The 20,606-nt window shown below is 40.1% G+C and overlaps 2 protein-coding genes across 3 annotated transcripts; both read left to right on the top strand.

The window, feature by feature from the left end:
* The first annotated feature begins 2,308 nt into the window (after positions 1-2,308).
* Positions 2,309-8,000, top strand: LOC112166035. 2 transcript variants are annotated; one of them, XM_024302787.2, is made up of 5 exons: positions 2,309-2,861; positions 5,703-6,182; positions 6,262-6,570; positions 6,921-7,250; positions 7,350-8,000. In XM_024302787.2, exons 1-5 carry the CDS (start codon positions 2,392-2,394, stop codon positions 7,546-7,548), a joined length of 1,788 nt encoding a protein of 595 aa, XP_024158555.1. In that variant the 5' UTR covers positions 2,309-2,391; the 3' UTR covers positions 7,549-8,000. The 2 variants fall into 2 exon arrangements, with proteins under 2 accessions (XP_024158555.1, XP_024158554.1); XM_024302786.2 differs by having other exon boundaries at positions 6,918-7,250; positions 7,350-7,999.
* A 7,453-nt stretch (positions 8,001-15,453) lies between these two features.
* LOC112165800 (cytochrome c-type biogenesis ccda-like chloroplastic protein) lies at positions 15,454-20,077 on the top strand. The gene is made up of 13 exons (XM_024302466.2): positions 15,454-15,580; positions 15,735-15,825; positions 16,089-16,223; positions 16,616-16,671; positions 16,932-17,062; positions 17,168-17,253; positions 17,404-17,435; positions 17,880-18,041; positions 18,274-18,346; positions 18,446-18,546; positions 19,078-19,170; positions 19,451-19,497; positions 19,826-20,077. The coding sequence occupies exons 2-13, from the start codon at positions 15,735-15,737 to the stop codon at positions 19,899-19,901; spliced, it is 1,083 nt and encodes a 360-aa protein (XP_024158234.1). The 5' UTR covers positions 15,454-15,580; the 3' UTR covers positions 19,902-20,077.
* Positions 20,078-20,606: the final 529 nt, after the last annotated feature.

Here is a 20,606-nt window from a genome sequence, read left to right as displayed (position 1 = left end):
ACCCATTGGGTATTATCCACCCAATAATAATTTGCGGGTAATACCCATCAAATAATTAGCGGGTGTGGGTATTTACCCACCCATTTCTAAATGGGTAAAACCCATACCCACCCATTTACCCATTTTTAATATGGGCAGTATTTTTTTTTTTAAATACTTGCTACTATTTTTTTTTTTGACCAATACTTATTACTACTTTATTGTTTTTCTTTAATCTTAATATTTCTAATTTTCTACCACTACAAACATTCACCCGTTTTCAATATGGGCAATTTTTTTTATTTATTTATAATTTTTTTATTTTATACTTGCTACAAACATCTACCACTACATTATTGTTTTTTTTTTATCTGAATATTTCTACTTTAGTGTTAAGTTAGTAAATTAAATTAAATTTATTTTTCAACACCGACTCAGATAATGAAAATGAATAAGTATCTTCTAAATATAACTTCAATGATTAGAAGAAAAAAATTACAAAATGAGAATTCTAATATCTAAATCCTATATACTAAAATAAAGGTGAAGAGTGTGCTCTTCCTCTAGGTGTATCAATGTCGCCCTGCATCCTCTGAAGTAGAGTAAGATCATCATCAATATCATGGCAAGACTCCTCATCAACATCAACATCATCCTCTAATGTGCTAGGAGCATCTCGTATCTCACTCCACATCCAATCACGAGCACACATTAAAGCCTCCATTGTGTTTGAGTGAAGTCGGTTCCTATGCGGGCTCACAATCCGTCCACCAGTACTAAATGCCGACTCTGAGGCAACAGTAGATACAGGAATAGCTAGAATGTCACGATTAAATGTAAAATAATAAAATTCGGATCGTAAATGAACCACCCTCATGGATCGCCTTTTGAATCGTCTTTTCACAATTATATGATGATCCAACAGTCAGATTCTCACGGATCGCCTTTTGGAATCGTCTTTTCACAATTATACGATGATCCAACGGTCGGATTCTCACGGATCGCCTTTTGGAATGATCTTTTCACAATTATACGATGATCCAACGGTCGGATTCTCACGGATCGCCTTTTGGAATGATCTTTTCACAATTATACGATGATCCAACTATCGGATTCTCACGGATCGCCTTTTGGAATCGTCTTTTCACAATTATATGATGATCCAACGGTCGGATTTCCACGGATCACCTTTTGGAATCGTCTTTTCACAATTATACGATGATCCAACGGTCGGATTCTCACGGATCACCTTTTGGAATCGTCTTTTCACAATTATACGATGATCCAACGGTCGGATTTTCACGGATCGCCTTTTGGAATCGTCTTTTCACAATTATATGATGATCCAATGGTCGGATTTTCACGGATCGCCTTTTGGAATCGTCTTTTCACAATTATACGTTGATCCAACAGTCAGATCCTCATGGATCGCCTATTGAATCATCTTTTCACAATTATACCATGATCCAACGGTCAGATCCTCACGGATCGCCCTTAGAATCATTCTCTCAAAATTATACGATGATCCAACGGTCGGATCCTGATAGATCGCCTTTTGAACCAACTTTTCACAATTATACGATGATCCAACGGTCAGATCCTCATCCGAGACCACACAAAGTCATCGCAACACCCCGTATAGGTTTTCTGTTTTTTTTTTTTTTAGAATAAGGAAATTATAAAAATGTCCCATATGTTGGTTGAAAAATAATAGTTCTCAATTAAAAAAAAAATTGGGTGTGGTCTACAATTTTATATGGGTATTTGGGTACCCACGGGTATACCCATACCCCACCTATTTTTATACGGGCATTTTGTAATTACCCATACCCATACCCATACCCATAAACTATGGGTATTACCCATTAACAAATACCCAAAAGGAATAATTACCCGCGGGTACCCGTACCCGTGGGTTTTAATGCCATCCCTATTCATAGTACCCGCGGGTTTTAATGCCAATCCCTATTCATAGTTCATACTTGCTTAGCTGCTTTCATACTTGCTTCAGCACTAGATAGAGTTAGTTTAGTTATTTAATTTATTAATTAATTAAGCATCTAGGAAGCTAAGTCTTACCTAATTCTGTAAAATATTAAGTAAAAGAATTTTCTAAGCAAATTTTTTCGATTGAAAGAAATTTCTGAGCAATTGAGAGGATTGGTACCATGCTTTTGCACTAAAATTAGTTTAGTTAATTAATTAAGCATGTAGGAAGTTTCGTCTTACCTAATTCTGTGAATAAATAAGTAAAAGTATTTTCTAATCAACTGAGAGAAATTGGTACCATGCTTTTCTGTTGCCAGTTGACTATATAACCAACATGTAGCTAGCTTTTGCAGCATATCATGTGAAAGAAAAATTTGTGCTGAGTTTCGGCGATTCCGGCCAGGCGCCAGCTGAACTTTCAAGATGTTGTTCTATACGTATGTCATAGTAGGAGGAAGATTTCCATGGAGTAAACCTTCCGTGCAGCGTCTAAGGAAAATTTTCAGGAAAATTTTCTCCGACAATCCATTTATTAGAAGTGATCTATACGGCCTAGATCCAGATATAAAGAAACAAAGGGAAATGTTAGAAAGGATGGACGAAATCAATAAGGTAGCTCATCTATTTCTTGTGACAAAAAATTTGGCACGGTCGGAGGCTGCATTAGATAAACTCTCGGAGCTTCTGGGAGAAGCGGATAATAATGTAGAAAAAACAGTGCTGCCAGTATTCTACGGTGTTGATCCCTCCGATGTACGACATCAAACAGGAAGTTTTGCTCAAGCCTTTGCAGACCATGAGATAAAGTACAAGGATGACCCACAAAAAGTAAAAAGATGGAGAGCTGCTTTAACGAAACTGGGAAATCTCGCAGGCTGGGTTTCAAAGGACTGGTATGCATTATTTTTCCTCAGAATTCATTTTCTTATTTGTCATCTATTATTTAGTTACCTTATATAGCACTATAGCAGACCAGCAGTTGCCTCATTTTTTTTTTTTTTTTTCTTTTTTTTTTTTTTGAGAAAGAAAGGAGTTGCATTCTATAATTTTGTTATGCAATTGAGATTATATAGGGAATAAGTATATCGGACATGCAATTATATATAATTTTTTCAAAACTTTTTTTTTTTTAATCGAACTCATGACTTTTACAATGTTTGAATTATAACTTACCAACATGTCACAGATCACCAGCCAGAACTTCTTTCCTACATAGTTATTTTTCACCTAAAAAATTCATTAGATATTAATTGAAAGAAAACTTGTATGAGAAACATTCATGAAGGTCAATAAAAGAAAAATGAAAAATGAAAAATGTAGTAGGTCTTTTAGAGAAAAAGTTTTCCCAATTGGATGGCAATAGCTTTTTTTATTCTGGCAACTTCATTTTTTTTTTTTGGGCCGTGACCACTTATCCAATTTTAACCTAAAAATTGTCCACTTACTCCACAAAGAGTTTTTTTAACCCCATTTAACAGTGTTTGACAATATTGCCCTCATTTTAATTAACAAATTACACTCATATCTCTCTCTCCTCCCCCTCATTGATTTCTCTCTCTTTCTCTAACCTCGTCTCTGGCTCTCTCTCTCTCTCTCTCTCTCTCTCTCTCTCTCTCTCTCTCTCTCTCTCTCTCTCTCTAAGCCACCACGCCCACCACTCCACCATCGATGTCGGCCTCCACCGCCGCCGCTCTGTCCCACCGTCGGACCACCAGAGGATGACGCCATCCAACTACACGATCCCAACCCCTCTGGGCTTCGCCAGTTTTGTTCGTCAGATATCCGGGAAACTCTCCACGCCGGAATCGGGTCTGGGCTTCGCTGGTTTTGTTCGTCAGATGTCCGGGAAGCTCCGAAGCTCCACGCCTGAATCCGGTCCGGGCTTCGCCGGTTTTGTTTGTCAAATGTCTGGGAAGCTCCGAAGCTCCACGCCGGAATCGGGTCTGGGCTTCGCTTGCAGGTCTTGGACGACGTCAAAACTGTGGTCTATTGGGAGGCAATAGACAGATTATTGCCCCCCAATAATTTCTTAACTGTGGTTAATTAATCACTGAAATTAGAGTTTTGATAAGTCTTATATTTTTTTGAGTTTATTAAAGTACAATAATCTGTCAATGATAGAAACTGGTGATTTTTGGGGTGGTCTATTAGGAGGCAATAGACAGATTATTGCCCCACAATAATGTCTTAACTGTGGTTCATTTATTACAGGCCATTTCAACAAAATGCTTCTAGATTCATTAACCAAAATAATTAGGTTTATTGGGGGGTCATAAAAAGTTTATTACCCCCCAATAATTTTTTTTATAGATGGTCAGAAGTAACTCAGTTTGGTTTTAAATTAGTTTACAAAAGTACAGGTATTCAAATTCAATACTTGGTGAATTTAAGTCCCCAAACAATCAGGTTATGAGTGCCCATTTTGCCACAACGACCACAACGAATTGGCTTTTTTTTCACACTCTCCACTTGACTTGAACCGCTTCACCCTAGGCCTCTCGGGTGGCCTCTTAACAAGAATAAATGCACCTAACAACAAAAGGATCACCCATATTCCTGCAAAAAATAACAAAACAAATATATTATTGCCCCGCAATAAACAGATTATTGCCCCCCCAATAATATATCAGAAATACCAAAACACATTACAAGCAGTCTTTAAACACAAAGAAAAATATCACTGAACACAATTATAGATACTTTATAACAATTAAGACACATTATTGCCTCCCAATAGGAAGATTATTGGCCCCCAATAATCTCGACTCCGGTTGACGATTTTGCCCACAATTCTAGTCATTTTGCAACAATTCCGGCTGACCATTTGCCTTCACACTGATTTAACTATGATTGCAACGACTCCGGTTGCAGCCCGGGACCGGAGATACAATCAAGTTGAGATTTCTGTGATGATGAGTCACCGGCGAGATAGACAGAAGCAAATCGAAGACGTACTCGATTCTACTGGCGGTCGTCGATTCCTTCAGAAGGTCCAACCCGGCCTCGCCGAGCTTCTCAGCGACGAGGACAGTCTGCTTGGTGTTGAGTCTGGTCGCGGAGAGCACGACGACGAGTTTCGGCACGGCGATGGCGAGAGCCGGCGTCGTGGGCGATCTGCTGGAGGGATGGAGGGAAGGAGAGAGAGATCTGACGTCATCTGGAGAGAGAGAGATAGAGAAATCAGTGGGGGGGAGGAGAGAGAAATCGGTGGGGGGAGGAGAGAGAAATCGGTGAGGGGGACAGAGAGAGAGAGAGAGAGACTGAGAGGAGAGAGATTGATCAGGGCAAAACAGTCCAAAAATATGAAGAAAACAGGTCCAACTATTAGAGTTTTGGGTAAGTGGGGTTTAAAAATAAAAATTGTTGTGTAAGTGGGCAATCTCTTAGAGTGTTTGGGTAAATGGGGTTAATTAACCCCAAAATTGGGTAAATGATCATTTCCCTTTTTTTTTTTTTTTTGAGAGGAAGAGGTCAGCCCTTTATTAAACTAGTAGGAATTACAAATAACAAGCTTCAGCTGAGAGAAACGAAGGAGTAGAAAAATAAAAACAATCTTGAGAGAGAGAACAAGCATGAGCCGCCTAAAAGACTTACTACATTTTTCATTTTTTCATTTTTCTCTAAATCTCTTAAAAATTCAAGATCAAGATATTGCACGTATAACTTGAATATATGATGAAATATTATGCTTTCCCTAAACTAATCGAATAATATTATCTCTGTTCACTGTATAGGCACGAAACAGAACTCATTCTAGCAGTTATTCATAAGATACGGAAACATGTGCCGTCAACACCTGTTTGTCGACGGAGGCATGATGTCTTTCTAAGTTTTAGAGGGAAGGATACCCGCTTGAATTTTACGGACCATCTATATGCTGCATTAATTCAGTGCGGAATTTCCACCTTCAGAGATGACATAGATCTTGAGAAAGGAAAGTCCATTCGCAAACAACTCGACAAAGCAATTGAGGGATCAAAGGTTTGGGTTGTCATCGTTTCACCAGACTATGCTTCCTCAAAATGGTGCTTGAGTGAGCTTTTGAAGATTCTTGAATGCAGAAAAGCATCTAAAGTGGGAGGGAAGAATGAAACTTTGATGAAGCCATCTGCAGAATATGAAGAACAAGTTCATACCCTGGTGAATGGAGACAAAACACATAAGGGGAAGGCTAGTTTGCGGAACAAGGAAAACATCACTGATCATAATAAAAGGTTATTCATCTTCAGTTTCTTGCATGTTAATTAATCATTCTACTTCCTTTGCCAATTGTTTTAGTACCGTTGTTTTCAGGGAAATGGGTGAGTTTAGACTTGGTGTTACCTATGGCGGAAAGTGGGTTGGTTCTGTTTACATAGGTGGTAGGACAGAAGAAATAGTGGTTTCAGAAGACATTACTTATAATGAGCTTCTAGATCAACTGTATCATATTGTTGGAGTATCTCCAAATGACAATGAGATCAAGATCAGTACGATTGATGAATCAAAATCACCAGCTTATCCTGTGGAGATAATCAATGATGATGACCTCAAAAATTTTATTGATCAGAGCATTTCTTCCGATATGCACTTGAAGCATCCATTGCCAAATTCCTTTGAAAGGTACTCTCAACTTTTAATTTTGTGATACTTTTGGTAACACAACTTCAGACTTATTGATCATTTGTGTTTGTCTTCTTTAGCTACTAAAATGCTTTGATATCTTCTACTACTTTGGTTCACCTTGTAATAGTATTACTCTTATTTTAATTATTTACTACCACATTACTATTGCTGTTATTGTTTGGGATACCAGAGCTATAATAAAACGAAAAGTGGGGTTTTGTTTAGGGTTTATATATATATATATATATATATATATGTTCGGTCTATATGATATAGACATGAGTTATTTAGCTAGTTTCTCATTGTCTCATTATTCATGGTGTACTTTATCTGCTAATTTTCAGCAGGAGTATTGAAGTTAGAGTTTTGGTTAACCATGATGGGGAGTGGGTGAATTCCACATATGTCGGTGGCAAAACGAAAGGAATAATAATCTCAGAGGACATTACGTATCAAGAACTTGTTGATAGAGTGTATGGTGTTGTGGGAGTTGATCCAAATGAATATAAGTTGATTCTGAAGACTGCATATAAATCAAATCTACCTACTCAACCTGTGGAGATAATCGATGATGAAGGCCTTGCATTTTTTATCCACGATGAGAATCTTTCACTGGGTATGAGCTCCATATTTACTTTGTGCACTACTCTTGAACGACGGGCATTTCCTAATGGAAGGTATGTACTCTCTTTACTTTGGTCGCACTTATATGAAATCTATGCATTAATTAGTCTATTGGATTTGGGACCTATAATCGATCTTATTATTCTTCTTAGGATGGAGACGTCATCACAAAATAGTGCTACGATGGAGTCATCAAAGAGTAATTGTACAACACATCTGAGGAGGTTTGGGACATATCAGAGTTGCATTCCTTCTATGACACCTGATAAGATGCCTTATCTTCATACTCAAGTTAGACTGTCGTCACCAAATGTTCCTTGTATGCAGCAGCAACAACATTCTTACCAATAAACGATGTCTCAGCCTTGCTACCAGCAATATCAACCATCCTTTCAGCAGCTGCAGCCTCATTACCAACAACTTCATCCTTCCTACATGCAGCCGCCACCACCAATTCATCAAGTGCCTGTTGGTGCAGAAAAATTCCGTAGAGGAGTTTGACTCACCAATGAATGCGGACTGGAGCGGGAGCTAACCGGGAACAATCGAGAAGCTTCCCTCGAGCGTTGACTCGAAGTTTGACCGTCGGCTCGAGGAGGAGGGGGTACCTGCAGAAAACTCTCTGATGCCTAAGTCAGTACGTTTCTTAGTAGTGGAGCAGAGAGAATTGGAATTCGATTGATTACCTGGACGTCAAGCCTCCTTTATATAGGCGATGACTTACTTAGGGACCAAGCCGCCATTATTTCTGCTTTTATGACTGCATTTATTTACACACTTATGATGACAATTATTGTTGCACTAATAACAGTTAATCATTGCTTACTTACGATCGTCATTCATTGCGTATTTATGATAGTCATTCATTGCGCACTTATAATCATAATCATTGTGCGTAGTTATTGTCGTAATAATCGCCGCATTCATATCTGAAATTTAACGCCATACTAACTATGGAGTTAATCGCTTTAATTACAGGCCCAGCAGAATTTGACCACTCCCACAATGCCCCCAAATTTTCTCTTTGGACACTCGTCCTAAGAGGAAATTTCCATTCTCTGGCTGTTTTGAATCTTGCCTCGAATATTTCCTCTAGCCCTGGCAGTCCCGAATCTTTCCTCGATCTCTGGCCACCCCGATTATTTCCTCAGGCCCTGGCCGCCCCGAATCTTTCCTCGGGCCCTGGCCGCCCTGAATCCATTGTAGGCGTGGTCAATTAATTTGCCATGCAATCAAGGCAATTAAAGAAAAGTAATGGCAGCAGTAAGTGCGATAGTTAATGTAGCCATAAATGCGACGGTTAATGCGACATTTAGTGTGGCAATCATGGCCGCCAATAAGTGACGGTTATTACAGGAGTAAGTGCGGCCTTAATGGCGACTTGCCATCCAGGTTATCGGTATCTTGCCATGCAAGTTTACTTGCAACCCAAGTTGTAAGTTCCCACAGACGGCGCCACTTGTTGGAGGTGAAAAATTCTGATTAGGAATTTGACCCAACAATTAATGCGGACTGGAGCAGAAGGTGAACCGGGGACAATCGAGAGGTTCCTATTCGTCGTTGACTTGATGTTGACGAAGCGAAGACTCCTCTTAGCTTCGTAACTTGTCACCGCTCCGTGACTTCTCTCCACTTCGTAACCTCTCTCCGTCGCCTCCCTACGTAAGCTCCCTTCGTAGTCTCCCTTTGTAGCTTTTCTCCGTAGTCTCTCTCCGCTTCGTCACCCCTCTATATAATCTCCTTACGTAACCTCCCACCGTAATCTCCCTACGTAACCTCCCTTCACAGCCACTCTCCGTAACCTCCCTTCGCTTCTTGGCTTTAACGAGGAAGCGGAGACTCCTCTTCGCCGTCAGTGTGAGAGAGGAGGGGGGTACCTGCAAAAGACCCTCCGATGCCTAAGTCAGTATTTTTCTAAGTCAAGTACATAAGTCTCAATTAGAGTTCCATGCCATACCTGGAGGTTCTGCTTTCCTTTTATAGGCGACTTACAACTTGGGCTGCAAATAAACTTGCATGGTAAGATACCGATAACTTGGATGGCAAGTCGCCATTAAGGCCGCACTTACTCCTGTAATAACCGTCACTTATTGGCGACCATGATTGCCACACTAAATGTCGCATTAACCGTCGCATTTACGGCTATATTAACTGTCGCACTTACTGCTGCCATTACTTTTCTTTAATTGCCTTGATTGCATGGTCAAATTGATTGACCACCCCTACAATGCCCCTAAATTTTCTCCTTGGGAATTCATCCCAAGAGAAAATTTCCAAAGCTCAAATTTCTCTATGGGCTCCACATCTTTCTATTTCTCTTTGGGCACCCCTCTTTGAATTTCATCCAGGCCTTCCTCGTGTTGAAAATGTAGATGCTCGTATAGGAAGATCCTCGTTCCTTGTTTAGAGTCGGCATCTCATCTCGTCGACGACGCCGACGCTGACGTGCCCAAATCAGGACTCAAATCTGCCTTTGTCTTGCACCTATTCTAGTGTCGGGTCTTCGTGTCGCGGACTCGTCTGCTTGTTGCATCTCCGGTGCCTCGCCCACAACGCCTTAGCCTAGTTTCTAGTCCCGCCTGCGCTTGGTGCCCTCGCTAAGCTACCTCGTTCCTAAGCCGTGTCCCCAGCATAGCTCAAACCAGACTCCGAGCCTGAGGTACCCTGCTGCAAAAATCTTCCTCTTTTCCCTTCTTAGTCACCTAACATTATGTGACATCGGCCTCGACGTCATGACGTCTCCTTCACAATGACCATGACGTCGATGTCGGCGTAGGCGTCGATGACGTCTACTTTAATGTTTGCGGTGTCAACCTCGACGGTGGTGACTTCTTTCTCAATAACCTCGGCGTCGGCGCTAACCTCGACCCAACCTTGACGTCGGTGACGTCTTTTGCAATAACCTCAGTGTCGACCTCGATGTTGGGGTCTCGTCGTCGGCCCTTGGTGTCAACCTTGACGTCGGCGTAGGGTTTCTCTCAATAACCTCACCTTAGCGCTGACCTCGACGTTGATGACGTCTTTCTCAATAACCTCGACATCGGCGCCAACCTTGACGTTGGTGACGTCTTTCGCAATAACCTTAGTGTCGATCTCGACGTTGGCGTCTAGTCGTCGGCCCTTGGCGACAACTCGACGTCAGCGTCTCGTCGTTGGCGTAGGTGTTTTTCTCAATAACCTCACCTCAGCGCCGACCTCGACGTCGGTGTCAACCTCGACGAGGGTGCCTCGACGTCGGTGTCAACCTCGATGGTGTTTCCTTGTCTGTGCTCGCAAACGCTCAGAAAGGAAAACAAAACAACGGTAGAACATTCGAGGCGTGGAGCCTTCTAAACAAAAATGTTATATTTGAGGATTTGAAACCAAACCGTGTTGGAGGGTCTGCCCTCCGCGCACTGTTTCTTTACATCTTTCGGGGTTAGGATTGCCCCCATTTCTCTGCGCATAACCTCCACATCCTGCAAGTTTAAAATCCATCACGCCATCCCACCCCCGCCTGCAGCGAGGGTGTGGTCCATCATCCCACCCCCGCCCGCGGCGAGGGGTGAGGCACTCCATCCCACCCCCGCCTGCAGCGAGGGTGTGGTCCATCATCCCACCCCCGCCCGCGGCGAGGGGTGAGACACGCCATCCCACCCCCGCCTGCAGTGAGGGTGTGGTCCATCATCCCACCCCCGCCCGCGGCGAAAGGTGAGGCACGCCATCCCACCCCAACCTACGGCGAGGGTGAGGTCCAGAAGGTCGCACAAGTTTAATCGAACAATAGTTTAGTCATTCTTGCCACCGGCTTCCATTGCATTTCAAGATCAATTGTAAACTAAAATCATAGGAGTAACTGCTAAACGCTAATCGGTGTTACCTGGGTTGGTGCCTATTTGTTACTTTGAATGGAGACTTACCGGCGTCCCCCTCGATTTCTACTGCGAGCCCCAGAGGACTGGCTCGGTTACATTCATCAATCACTTTCCTCAGCACATGCTTCCTTGGATTGGCCTGTACTAGTTCTATTCATGTGTCACCTGCCCCCTTGACTAGAGGTCTGCCGAAGCTTCCACTATTGGCTCCTCTGGCTCCCGCGTTCATTACTCCATTGGTCTGGCAAGCACCGTCACTGGCCTCGCAGCTGCCTCAGCCTTTACAACTCGTCGTTCAGAGGCAAGTTTGGATCTTGGATTAGGTGCGGGGCAAGGCTATTTGGGGATTGGATTTCGTCACTACCAGTCCTCAGTGACAGAAATGAGATTTCTTGAGGTGCAGCTCCTGCCATCACTTTTTAGGGAAAAGTGTTCCCACAGACGGCGCCACTTGTTGGTGCAGAAAAATTCTGTAAAGGAGTTTGACTCACCAATGAATGCGGACTGGAGCGGGAGCTGACCGGGAACAATCGAGAAGCTTCCCTCTAGCGTTGACTCGAAGTTTGACCGTCGGCTTGAGGAGGAGGGGGGTACCTACAGAAAACTCTCTGATGCCTAAGTCAGTACGTTTCTTAGTAGTGGAGCAGAGAGAATTGGAATTCGATGGATTACCTGAACGTCGAGCCTCCTTTATATAGGCGAAGACTTACTTAGGGACCAAGCCGCCATTATTTCTGCTTTTATGACTACATTTATTTACACACTTATGATGACAATTATTGCTGCACTAATAACAGTTAATCATTGCGTACTTACGGCAGTCATTCATTGCGTATTTATGATAGTCATTCATTGCGCACTTATAATCATAATCATTGTACGTAGCTATTGTCGTGATAATCGCCGCATTCATGACTGAAATTTAACGCCATACTAACTACGAAGTTAATCGCTTTAATTACGGGCCCAGTAGAATTTGACCACTCCCACAGTGCCTTACTAGCTTTAGATGTTCTGGAATGATGCAACTTGATCTCTTATACTTTTCACACCTCCTTTTAATCAAAACTTGCTCAATACACCTGTTAAATTCTTAGAGTAACCTTAATTCCATATAAAACTTGAATGTTTTACTCTTTGGGTTGTTGGTTTTGTGTCCAACCCATTTTCTTTTCTTGATCTTTTTTTCCTTTTTGAGTTTTCAATAAAAAGGTCTATGTTTAAACACAATATTCACTATAGCTACACGAGCAGTGTTCAGTGTTCTCCTAGTTATAATTAGGTGATCAAGCATTTTATGGTCGTCTACCATTGAATTTAGATACTGATGGTTGAGATTAAAACTCTTAAAATACTTTCATTTAGTGTAAACTCTTGAATTTAAAATCCAATGATAGGTGACCAGGCCGGTGAATATATCTGGTAGTTACACCGTTATATCATATTAGGTCTATTTGAGATTACCTCTGGGAAAGTCGTTGAGTTTCTTACTATCCGTTCTAGTTACATTGCAGAAGTAAAGCTATTGAGTCTCTTCCTTTTAGTTAAACAGCTAATTTATCTACAAACCATCAAGAGCTTATCTTATTTATTCCCTTTAATAATTATTAATCCGTTGTTAAAAGATCTTTCAGAAAATAAATATAAAAGGATGGATCCTTAATTACCAGCTAGGGTGCAACGTACACTCTTCCACTTCGCGTACTAGCAGGACACTTGTATTTCTCTCTCACAATCTTGTTTCTAAAATTTAGGCTACTCCCATTTCGCTCACCATTAAAAGGCAAAAATTCATAAACAAAAAAGAATGATCCTTTATTTCAACTCCCACTTTTTCAATTATCTTCTCTTCTTTATTAGTTGATAATGAAGTTAGAAGTTTCTTCCTATGTAATCTTTTTAACACACACACATATATAGGGCCATTCCACTAAAGGGATCCCTTTTTTGGACCATTTTAAGCGATTTCTTGTATGACCCAATTTTCGATCGCATTTCGGCATCTCGACCATTCAGTTTTTATCCAAATTTTTCCAACCTGAACCGTTCATGTTTATAATTGTAAATCACAATTTTGAATGCCTTAATGATTACCAATTTGGCTAAAAATTTGCAGAGGTGATCTACTTATATAAGCCTAAACACTGAACGATGGAACACACACCGTTAGAAAAGAAAAAGCCTTAAAACTCACTAGGCTCTCTCCATTGCTCAGTCATGCCTCGTCCAACCGCACGCCCTCATGGCAGCGTCATCCAACGGGTTTTTCTAGGTATAGGGGCCGATCTGGGATGGTCCTTAAGTTTGCTCAGTCTGAGTAGAGTTTAGTTGTTGCTGGTATCAAGTTTTGGGTCGCTTGGATCCTGACGGGAAGGTCTTAAAGGATGGTGGTGGTTCAGTGGTTGGCAGAGGTGATCATGGTCTCCTGGCGGGATCTGGTTTCCCATTATCTCTATGTTTTGGCGGTGGGGATCGATCCAGGGGCCGGAGTAGGTGGTAGGCAATCGTGGGTCCTATGTTGATTTGGCCTGGGTGTAGGCCATGATGGTGCGTCAAATTCCATCTGCCTCATTTCAGTGTTGAGTTGGTCGGCCTAGGTAGATGAAGGCGGAGGTAGGGGTGTGGATGGTGGAAGGTTTGCGAAGGTATTCCAATCGAGCTGCTGGTCTGGTGGCAGTTGCAGATCTCAACTCGGGCTTGGGCTAAGGTTTCTATGGGCCTGGGCTTCTGCTTTGGGCCAAAGCTATTTTAATTTTTATTTATGTTATTGTTTCTGTTAAGTAGACGTGGCTTTAGGACAGTAATAAGTCCTTATCGATTTGTGTTGGGGCGACGTGGGTTTTGTCCTGGACTGCACACCTTGTGTGCCTTGTCTGTCCTAGTAAGGGGGCGAGTTCTTTACTTTGTCAAATGGTCGCAACCTTGTAATGGCAGGATGAAACTAGGTGTCACCGAATTTATATGCCAGTGGCAACATAGTGGGAAAGCTGTAATTATTATAACTTATGGCTTCGAGTAAACATTTACTTTCCAATATGACACCACCTTTGTAAAGCGAATAGAGTAGCCATACATGCACTCTTCTCTAATTGATGCAAGTTAGAATACATACTCTATGTTGAGACTCTCGGTATTATTTTGGGATGTTCTCCCTATGCTAATTGTAATCTAAGATTTAGGTATCATGTCCCCCCCCCCCCCCCCCTCCCTCTCAATGTATTCTGCAGTTTCATTAATGATCAAGGCTTAAGGCAGTCATACTCCCTCTTTCAAAAAAAACACTGAACGGTGAAAATGTGAATATGTGATTTTTTTTTGGATATGTGATTAAAAAAGTCTAATAACCTAATTCTTAAAATGACAAAAAAAAGGAATCCCTCACTAGAAGGGCTTGTCTATGTGTGTTTGTGTGTATCTTATGAATTTAATTTTCTATTTAGTGGCTTTTCATATATATTATTTTACTTCTCAATTGCAACAAAAGACTCTGACATGAATATATTCATCTACTATACCATATACGTACCATGCTGTTGAGGTGTGAATTCGTTGAGGGCTTGATCATTCTTCAGTATGCTACTAACTAGTGAACTGCTATCTGTTGAAGGCTGCAAAAGATTACAATGTCGTTAAGAGAAAGACCGGAGTGATCCTGTTTTTGCTCATCCGACGCTCGAGTTAGAGCTCATTGTTTAGTTGACGGGAGAATGAATTACCTCGCAAATGAGAGGTAGCTCTCCAATTATAGGCGCCGGGGGATCGATGAGAGTCGGTGCCTGTCGTGGGGCCCTTCGCACTGACTCTCAGCCATCGAATCCTCCATATACCCACACGTTCGCATGTCGACACCTCCTGAAGCCAACACCTAGCGCTTGACGTACACATGCTATCTTTATTTTAGATTCATTTAATAATTTTTATGCCGGTTAGTTAAAAAAAATTAAATGTACTTAAAATATTTTGAGCATGGTGGATTTATTTCTCCTTCAGCTCTCACATTCTTAAAGCTGGTCGGGTCCATATTCATTGTGCAACTAATTGGCTTGTTTCGCTCTACCGTCGTAGATAAGTATTTAAGGACATAACTGGACTTCAACCAAGTTCGTGTTCGGATCATAGCACAAAATGAAATTAGCGAAAGAGAGAGATTTGAAAATGACAATTCTCCCTAAATGATTGAGAACATTGTTTGAGATCCCAAATATTGTTGTAAAGTTTAAGTACCAAATACTTAATGACTATACGAGTGGTAAATTGTTATACTGTACTAAATATCATATCACGAAGTACTCAAATTTGGTCATCAAAACGACTATTGGGCTTCAACTTCTCTCTTGCATTGTCCCTCAAGGCCTTATCTACTTGCAGCAGTCTCCCATGAACCCAATAAACCCATATGTGAAGTAAGCCCGCAATCCCGCATGCTTTGACCATTGACGACGTTATCTTGGTTCCGTGTTCCAACGGTTGCCATATAGCTTGCTTTCTCTGCTGCTCTGTGTGAAGTAAATCCAATCTCCCAAGTCGAGGTAAAGCAAATCTTCAATCTCCCATTGGTTTCTTCCAATGGTTATCTTTACTGGGTTGTGGCCTGTTCTGTTCTTTGCTTAAAGCCACTAATGAAAAATGGAGCTGAAATACCCTCTTAATATTTCGTTTTTGTTTTCTATGATAATTCTGTAGATGAATTTGGCTATCAACCATTGCGGCAGTTACAGCATTAATAATTCTTTCACCACTTCAAGCTGGAAGCGTGGCCGGAAAACTAGTCATGGTCGGTAGATTATGACTCTGCATGTGATATTTGGCTGAGAATCTATTATGTTTGTTTAGCTATTCTTAGGATCGCTTTCCAATAACATAAAAGAATGGTTTTTGTAGAAGTTTAAGGTTGCATTTTGTTGTTGTATGTTTTTTGAGTATCTGGCGTTTTGATTATTTAAAGTGGTTTTCTTGATTATATGTTAGTTTAGATTCAATGTGTGGATATACTAATACAATCTAGCACAATTGTTCCTCAAAATTTCTATCTTTAAGGTAGATATATGGTGCCCATCGGAGCGCTGAAGGGCCATTCTACATCTCAAGATGTTTGCCCAGATGTTGCACCATTGGCAAAGAATGATGGAAGCAGCAGCTTTCAAATGAGGACATTTGTAAATGCCATAGCAGGTAACAGCCTCTGTCTTCTGCTTAACAAATAGCACAAAGTAAGTTTCTGTTTCTGTTTTGGTTTTTCTCCCCTTTGTTCTAACATTTGTGAATACCTTTACTCTTCAAAGTTCAAATTTTGAGGAGTCGGTTGTTGTTTTAGCACAATTCTTGCCCGATTGTTCATGTTCTTTTATTTGATGTAGTTTCTGAAAATTGAAAGGAAAATTTTCATTTATATGTGGTTAGGAAATTGATTATATCATTTACAGCTGATGCACTTGCATATATACATGATATACATGTACATTGCATTCATAGCTTTTCACTTTTACTTCTGACTCTTAGGGGGTAATGGTGCTCAAATGATTCTATTGCTTGTACTTGATAATTATTATGTTTGAGTGTTTCAGTGGGAAATTTGGTCTTCACAGATGTGGCAAAGGCTGTAACTACGGGGAATATCCTGGTGAGAATTTGTTTTGTCCTCAAATACTAATGCCCTCACTTTTCTGTAGTTTATTCATTTTTTTTTCCTCCAAACTTTCAGTTTCATTAGCCTACTTTTTCCTTATAGCATATGTAATGTACCATTTTATAGTAAATTGTTTAAACTCAGGGGAAAAGTAAATATTTGTCTGCTTATCAGTCATTTTACTTTCAAAATTCTGTAGCCAAGTTATACTTCTCATATACAATCTCAGGAATTAGAATTCTTTTCCAAGTCAGGAAGGTGCTGTATCAGTTTATGACATTGCTGAAGGAGGAGCTGGAGATTGGTTTGGAGGCTTCCTATTTACTACTGGACAACAAGCTAATGAAGCTGTTCAAGACCAGTTATCAGCCCTCAGTTTCTCCAGGTTCAGTTCCACACATGTTTTCATTCACATGTGGTTTGAAGACGTTGATCATTTTATACTAGCATCTCGAGTAGTACTCTTCTCATTACTTCTTCATCTTTACAGTTTGGCAGTTATTTTTGGTGCCGGGCTTGTTACTAGCCTTTCTCCTTGTACTCTTAGCGTTCTACCACTGACCCTTGGTTACATAGGTAAGCATTTTATATCTTTTGTCTCATAACTTTTCTGAGGGTGGGGGAAGGGAATTGGGCCTGATTGAAGTTGGGCTGTCAGTTTGTCACTGTTAGTGTTTTTCATAGATAACTGCAATGCTGATTTATGGATCCATTGAAATCATGCAGGAGCATTTGGTTCAGGGAAAAGCAGGGCACAGGTAATAACTTCGTTATCAGTTCACTTATCACCATTGCTCCTCTTTGTTGTCCAAATTCTTTGCTATGAAGTCATTTAGCTGTTCACAAGTCAAACTTCCAAAATGTGAGAACAATTGACTTATTTATTCTAGGGTTCTGATTACTAATAACGAACATTAATTTAAATATTTGTGTTAGCCTTTGTCCTACCAAAATGCAGAGTAAATGATTTTTTAACAATTTTTGAAGGCTGGTGAACAATTTGTCTTTTCCTGTGTTCCATATATTTCAATCTCTTCAATCAAACAATGGCTCATCATCTATTCTTGTGTTCTCACTTAAACATTGATCCAACATATTATCTTGTCCTTAGTTATCTTAGCGGTGGTTTCTTATGATTGCTTATGAAAGCTGCACACAGACATCTGAACTATAGCACTAGTTTAATGTGTTCTTTTTAGTAGGTTATTGGGGATTCAATTGCGTTCTCATTAGGATTGGCAACTACACTTGCACTCTTAGGCATTGCAGCCTCATTTGCTGGAAAGGCATATGGACAGACAGGGCAGGGATTACCAGTGGCTGCTTCAGGTTTAGCTATTGTTATGGGCTTGAATCTCCTTGAGGTATTTATTTATGTACTAGCGTCATTTTTCTTTTCAGCTCACGTGTCTTTAATAACATTTTCTTCACCTATCAATTTTTTATCCTCTCCACTTTTTGTCTCTGAGAAATACCCTTGATGTCTGATGGTTAATGGTTTAGCTTAATCACTTAGAGGAGTTTAATTTACTTGTTCTTTCTGATTTAAAGCTATCCCTCATTGCTATTTTGTCGTCTTATGGGTCAACTTTGCAGATAATTGAACTACAGCTGCCATCCTTTTTTGACAACTTTGATCCCCGGGCTGCTGCTGCTAATTTTCCATCAAGTAATTACCTATTGTAGTGTTGTGAGTTTTTGTTGTTTATATAAAAGCTGGTTTGCTAAAAGATATACAAATTTCAACTTGGAAAACCTTGACATGCAGGTGTGCAAGCTTATCTAGCTGGACTTACATTTGCTTTAGCGGCCTCTCCATGCAGTACGCCAGTGCTGGCCACTCTGCTAGGATATGTTGCTACGTCCAAGGTAAATTTGAATGTTTGATGTTTGGAATTTCTGTTGACAAGAGGTATATAGATAAAGAACAATGCTGTTAGTAAACGTGCTTGACTAATGCCTGATAGACGTGATACTAGTGCAAAAGTTGCTAGGCTTGAGAATCTTTTCGTTGCTCTCGAGATTACAGATAATCACATATCTAGACAAAAACCAAGGTTTCTTTGTAGCGTACATTAATTGCAATTAGGTAATTGCTAGGCTTGAGAATCTTTTCGTTGCTCTCGAGATTACAGATAATCACATATCTAGACAAAAACCAAGGTTTCTTTGTAGCGTACATTAATTGCAATTAGGTAATTGCTCGTTCATTTACCCTTTCATGATCTCTGTCATGAGAGGGTAATTGTTGTATAATTACTAGAGAGTGAGGGAACAAAGAACTACTTATTGTATGAGGTATTAATTTTCCTGATCAGGTTTCTCTTATCTTGTAGTTGGCCTACACATTACACATTTTGATTAGTATTATTTACAGTAAGAGGACAATTTTCATGACAGGATCCATTTATTGGAGGCAGCCTACTTTTGACGTACACAACTGGTTATGTTGCTCCTCTACTTCTTGCTGCATCTTTTGCTGGAGCATTGCAGGTATATATGATCTTTAGTAGATTAATTTAGTTTAAGTTCCGTTTGGAGATGAAGGAAAGTGAAAGCTTCCTCCATCATGATTATTATTTTGTTCATCTGCCTATAACATGCCTCACCTCATATTAGAAGACATTGAGAGTGAAGTTCTGATGTCGATTGGAAATCTGCTTAGCCAATTCCATGTTTGGTGTCGAAGTCTCAATTGATCATAGTGAATAATTTTTGCATTCTATTTCAAGCTATTTTCTATTGTCCTGAGAAAATCCATATATTTATGCAGAGCCTGCTTTCTTTTCGCAAATTTTCAGCATGGATCAACCCAATCAGGTAATACTTAAAACCTTTCTTTCACTCTCCACATGTTTGAAGCTCTTTAGTACATTTAATCTCCTCATAATGTGAGAACTAAGCATTCATCTCCATTTGACTGAATGCACTCACCTCAACATCACTTACTAATTGAACATAGTGCAGTAGGCTTGGTATAACTCAACAACTCATTTGTTCTATTAATTCTACCCACCACCAAATCAGCACCTAGTGATTGTGTGGCCTTCACGAGGCTTATATTCATGAGCTATATGCCAATTTCTCAGATACCTAATAGATTGTATGGCTGTCGCTAACATGGTTAAGTTTTTGTGTGCTTCCACAGTGGTGCCCTTCTATTGGGAGGGGGAGTGTATACTTTCTTGGATCGGCTTTTCCCAGCTACTACAATGGCAATGTAGAATCTGCTACATGAAAAAAATGTGTGGAATCACCTGTACAGGATGTAATGATGTGTAATTAATTAATATCGTAGTGTTGCAGAAATACAAAACTGGGGTGAAACAAAAGGAATTCCTGTACAGCACTCTGAATTCTGATATATTGGAAGAAAGAAATTTGAATGAATTTAGATGTAGATATGAGGTGTATTAATAACATTTTACTATTTTCTCTAATGTTAACTACATAAATTGGAAACTTAAAAGCACTTTGGACAAGGTCCAAACTCCAAACAAGCACAAGCCACAATCACAGGTACTTCGTGGACAAATTCTTACAAGTTACAACATAAAAGCAGAATTTTAATTGATGCATAGCGGTAGTAAGTCCCAGAAGGAGATTTTCAGGACCACACGAAAAGAAAAAATTTCATATATTTGAAACCTTTGTGCCTCCGCTGTCTTCCGGTTCATTCTTTGATTCTTCGAAAGAAAAACTTGAAAGAGAACATAGTTTTTTTTTTTTTTTTTTTTGTCTGAACACAATTTCTGTAAAATAGCTGTAAATCTTATGTAATTATGATTCTTATTTATTTAGGTTATCATGTAATTATAGGAATGATTGTTTCCTATTAGGGTTAGACTACTCCTCTTGTCCTTATATATATACCCCTTTGTGGGATGAATAGAATATTATTGAAAACCCTAAAATCAAAGTATCCTTTT

This window comes from Rosa chinensis, chromosome 5 (genome assembly GCF_002994745.2).
Source record: "Rosa chinensis cultivar Old Blush chromosome 5, RchiOBHm-V2, whole genome shotgun sequence".
Taxonomy (NCBI): domain Eukaryota; kingdom Viridiplantae; phylum Streptophyta; class Magnoliopsida; order Rosales; family Rosaceae; genus Rosa; species Rosa chinensis.
The sequence above is the reverse complement of the archived record's forward strand: the minus strand, read 5'-3'. Positions and strand labels throughout refer to the sequence as shown.